This window comes from Limulus polyphemus, unplaced genomic scaffold, assembly GCF_000517525.1.
Source record: "Limulus polyphemus unplaced genomic scaffold, Limulus_polyphemus-2.1.2 Scaffold3029, whole genome shotgun sequence".
NCBI classification, from domain to species: Eukaryota; Metazoa; Arthropoda; class Merostomata; order Xiphosura; family Limulidae; genus Limulus; species Limulus polyphemus.
Genome location: NW_013668639.1, coordinates 135,474 through 139,891, shown reverse-complemented (window position 1 = coordinate 139,891; position 4,418 = coordinate 135,474). Strand labels below are relative to the sequence as shown.

Below are 4,418 nucleotides of genomic sequence, written 5' to 3'. Positions count from 1 at the left end.
TCGTACATAGTCAACAATACTAAAAATCTGTAATAATGTTAGTTCGTACATAATCAACAATACTAAAAATCTGTAATAATGTTAGTTCGTACATAGTCAACAATACTAAAAATCTGTAATAATGTTAGTTCGTACATAGTCAACAATACTAAAAATCTGTAATAATGTTAGTTCGTACATAGTCAACAATTCTATGTACGAACTAACATTATTACAGATTTTTAGTCCAACAGAACTAAAAATCTGTAATAATGTTAGTTCGTACATAGTCAACAATACTAAAAATCTGTAATAATGCCTCAAAATCACTTTGTACGCTATACGTTCGTAAGATATTAGAATAGGTTGTATAATGTACGGTCGTATTTTGTTAGTTAGTTTGTTTGTTGATAAGTACAAACTTATACAATTAATTATCTGTGTTCTGCCCACCGCGGATATCGAAACCATATTTTAGTGTTATAAGCCCTCAGACTTACCGCTGAGTCATCCAGGGGGCTTGTGTACGATCGTATTTTGTACGTTGTAACATATCATATTTTTTATCAAAACAATTTCCTCGTGGTTTTTCTAAAGGTATACTAAATATTTTCCATGCAACAAGAGAATACTTTAGTTACGATATAAATACGGTCGCTTTTTTGTTTGGTTGTTTGTTGTTAAGCGCAAAGCTACACAATAGGCTATCTGTGTTATGCCCGTCGCGGGCATCGAACCCGACGTTTAAGTGACAAGCCCCCAGGTTTACCACTGAGATAGTGGGAGTCATACAGAGTCATAAATAATTAGAATGTCTTATACACACTCCACACAGGCGTGCGTTGTGAGAATATTGAAATTGAACTCTTTTTGAAGCGTTGATTTTTTACCAAATTATCCAATGGTAAAACATCAGCGCTTCAAAAAGAGTTAAATTTTTTAACCATTTTTGCTCTTTTTTTAGGACAAGAGAAAAAGACCCGTCACCGGAGGAGAGTATGACGTCATCCAGATTTTGGCCCACCGCCAGGATTCACGTAAAATGTAAGAATTATGATTGTTGTTGTTGTTTGTAGTTAAGCACAAAGCTGCACAATGAGTTATCTGTGCTCTGCCCGCAACGGGTATCGAAACCAGGTTTCTAGCGTTGTAAGTCCGCAGACATACCGCTGTATGTGTCTTTATAAAAAGTGCGATCTGTCATAATTGAAACTTAATTTGCTTACGAATAAATTCGTTTGCCTAAAGGATATTGGTCCATTGTATAAACAGTCTTTATTTTTGTCTTAACTTTAATATGGTGATTCTCAAGTTACACGTTTTCTAATAATAACATCTTATTTGGTGGTTCAACACTCCTTGTTTTCCCCTCTTAGCGATGGATGCGTAATTAAAGTTATTTATATCACCCCTCCTGCATCTTTTTCTTAAATCTTTAACACTTAATTAACCGTTGATACATCAGTATCTAGCACAAATATTTCATTGTTCCATCAATGAGTATTTTCTGCGTATTCTTCTTTTTGTTTGTACCAAACTTGGTCTAAAGGCTTGTTTCTCAGACTGTATGCTACTTTGAAATGGTTTCTTGACGTATCATATTTTATGCAAGAAACGTCGATTGTTTGTGAGGCAGCCATGTTAAGATGTCGCCACCTGTCTTGTATTCGTATAGCGCCTCAGATCCCTTTACAACGCATAAAACAGTAACGAAGTGACGACTATCTCCAACATTATTACCAAACTTTCACTGTGTGATGGTGATACTAATATATGTAAGTATCATCTACATGTTGAGACACTGGACATTTTATTACTGACCAGCATGTGGTCATTTGATATGGAATGTTGAGAAATAAAACTACTTATACATATATATATCTTACATCACATTTCTGTTTCTCAGTTTCAGTTTTGTTTATCAAGCTGTTCTAGACTGATAACAAAAGAATCCAGGCCTCATATTTAACAAATCGTTTTCAGACAAACCAACTGGAAGGAGATTGAAAGAAATAGTTTTTATTAACACTCAGGCTCGGGTTTAATATAATGTATCACGTGATGATGTTACTAAGAGACCTTTGCCAAGACGTGGTGTGTGTGAATAAAAACGGAATTAGTGTCCTAAAATTATACAAAAAATAGGAAAGCGCGCGTTCAATTTTAGTAAAATATTTAGACGCTATTATATATTTTGAATAAGTATACAATTACATGTGTACTGAGTAAGACTAAATCATTTTAATTTTTGATTTCAGTTAAACCTTGTTTAATCGAATGAAAATGTATTTACATGTTGTGATGAACAATAACCGCTGCATTGTTCTCCAACAGTTATTTAATATTGTACGTTTTGAATATTAATAATGGTTGCTTTTGTTGACTAACCCGGTAATATTTCAGGGTTTGAATAACATTAAGTATTATATTTGTTCAGTAATTGTGCAAAAAAGTGTGAATTGGCTAACTTTTGATAATGTGTACTAGCGTCTTTAGTGTCTTTATTGCAACAGTAATTTATTAAATACAGGATTTCTAAAATAATACAAAAGAATTCCAATCGTAGACACCGAAATCTGCAAGTCTACTTTTCTTAGGCCTAACAATAGTTAAGCCTTTATTAAGTACAGCATATATTTCATAAAGAGCTAAATTAACACTGTAAACTTGTGAATGTTTTATGCTTTAGTTTTGTTAAGGCCAAACTTTGCCGTATGCGCACTATCAATAAATAAACTTGTAATGTTATTCTACGACTTAACGTTAGACCTTTCTAAAACTTTTGATAAGCTTATAATATGTTGTTGTACAAAATGTCTACTAAAGTATATTTACATCTTCCTTTTGTTTGCATCCGGTGTTATTATAATACATTCTCATTCAACAAAACAAATGTTCGCTTAAACACAAACATCACCAAGCTTTCCAGTATGCTTTTTTCTTTTTCTTTTTTGCTGTTTATTGATTTTTGAAGCATATTTGAGCCAAGTTTGTCGGACTAAGTGATTTGTTAGAAGGGTTAAAAGTAAGGTATAAAAATATGACATTACCTATTAAATAAAATAGAACTATTTTGTTTATTTCTATTCAATACTCTCAAACTCAGAGAACAAAAAAGACAGTAAAACAAACAAATTTATTTTTTATTTTTGCAGTAACTACACAACATTTTACACTTAAATGATATCAAATAATTAAGCACGATAAAGTCAATCTAATCAGAAGAAACCAAATAATGCAAACATTTTAACATCTCATAATTATGTTTTGAAGCACCTGTCTGCTGCATCCTGGGTAAGTCATGAATCTGCTTACGATACTTGAAGTAAGGATATTTATGTTACATCAATTCCGAAACAAGTAGAATTGTTCACACATGGATTTTTTTTTTGTCTTTCTTATATTTTACCTTGTTTATATTTTCTTTGACCCGTAAGGCACTGGCGGAATATTTATATAACCACATTTGGTTTTGTTTCTTTCCAATTTACTGTTATTATCAGCACATTTCTAAACGTACGTGTATTTTTTTTTTTTTTTACAAATGTTTACTTGTAGTTCAGCGTTGTAAGTATGTTTTCGTTTCATCCAAAAAATTATCTGAATTAAGTTACAATGGATAAGTCAAGGTTTGCTTTAATTATTTATTTGAGAGTTTTCGCCCATATTTACTCATAGCCATCGATAGTTTTAAACTGAAAAATTAGTGAAAAAAAAACAGTTAGCCCAAAAAGCGGGGTTTGAGTATAACTGTCATTTTTTAACACACCCACGGCACCAAAATACGGGGCACAGTTTTTGCGGCAATGGTACGTTTCACATATTTGAGCATTTAAGCAATATCGCATCGATATTGACGTTTTGGGAATTTAAATTCCTCGAATCATTTATATTCTTGCTAAAATTTTGGTTCGATCCCTGCACAACATAGGTAGCCTGTTATACAACTTTACAACTGTCAACAAAATTGGTTGAAGATAAACGTGATTACCTTCCTGGGCTTCTTCGGTAGGATCGTGATTAAACATCAAATGAAGTAAGCGTTGGTCACTGTGGTCATCCCAAATGTACGAAAAATAAGCACTTTCGGTCACTCGTGGTGAGGTTTTAAATCGGTAAAAAAAACGTAAAAAGCACTTCCGGTCACACGGAAGTACAAAATACTAGCTGCATTTATTTTTGTCTACGGATTATAATCTCGAAGCTTACAACGTTAAAATTCGGGGTTCGATTCCACGTGGTGGACAGAGCGTAGCTAGTTTATTATGTAGCTTTCCGCTAAAACAAACAAAATGTCGAAGTAAAGTTGAATAACGTTCAGTTTCCGTATATATATAGTTAAAGATATCTGAGTGAGTTAAATCAGAAATTTAACTTGTTTGTTTTGAATTTCGCGCAAAGCTACACGAGGGCTATCTGCGTTAGCCGTCCCTAATTTA

The 4,418-nt window shown here is 32.9% G+C and overlaps 1 protein-coding gene across 1 annotated transcript in view; it reads left to right on the top strand.

The window, feature by feature from the left end:
• LOC111088034 (prolyl endopeptidase FAP-like) overlaps positions 1-4,418 on the top strand; it is a gene marked incomplete at its 5' end in the record, with an annotated part of 46,674 nt that overhangs the window by 10,994 nt on the left and 31,262 nt on the right. Inside the window, one exon of the mRNA XM_022396835.1 lies at positions 944-1,016. Coding sequence (XP_022252543.1) covers positions 944-1,016 — 73 coding nt within the window. The remainder of the gene's footprint in view (positions 1-943; positions 1,017-4,418) is intronic.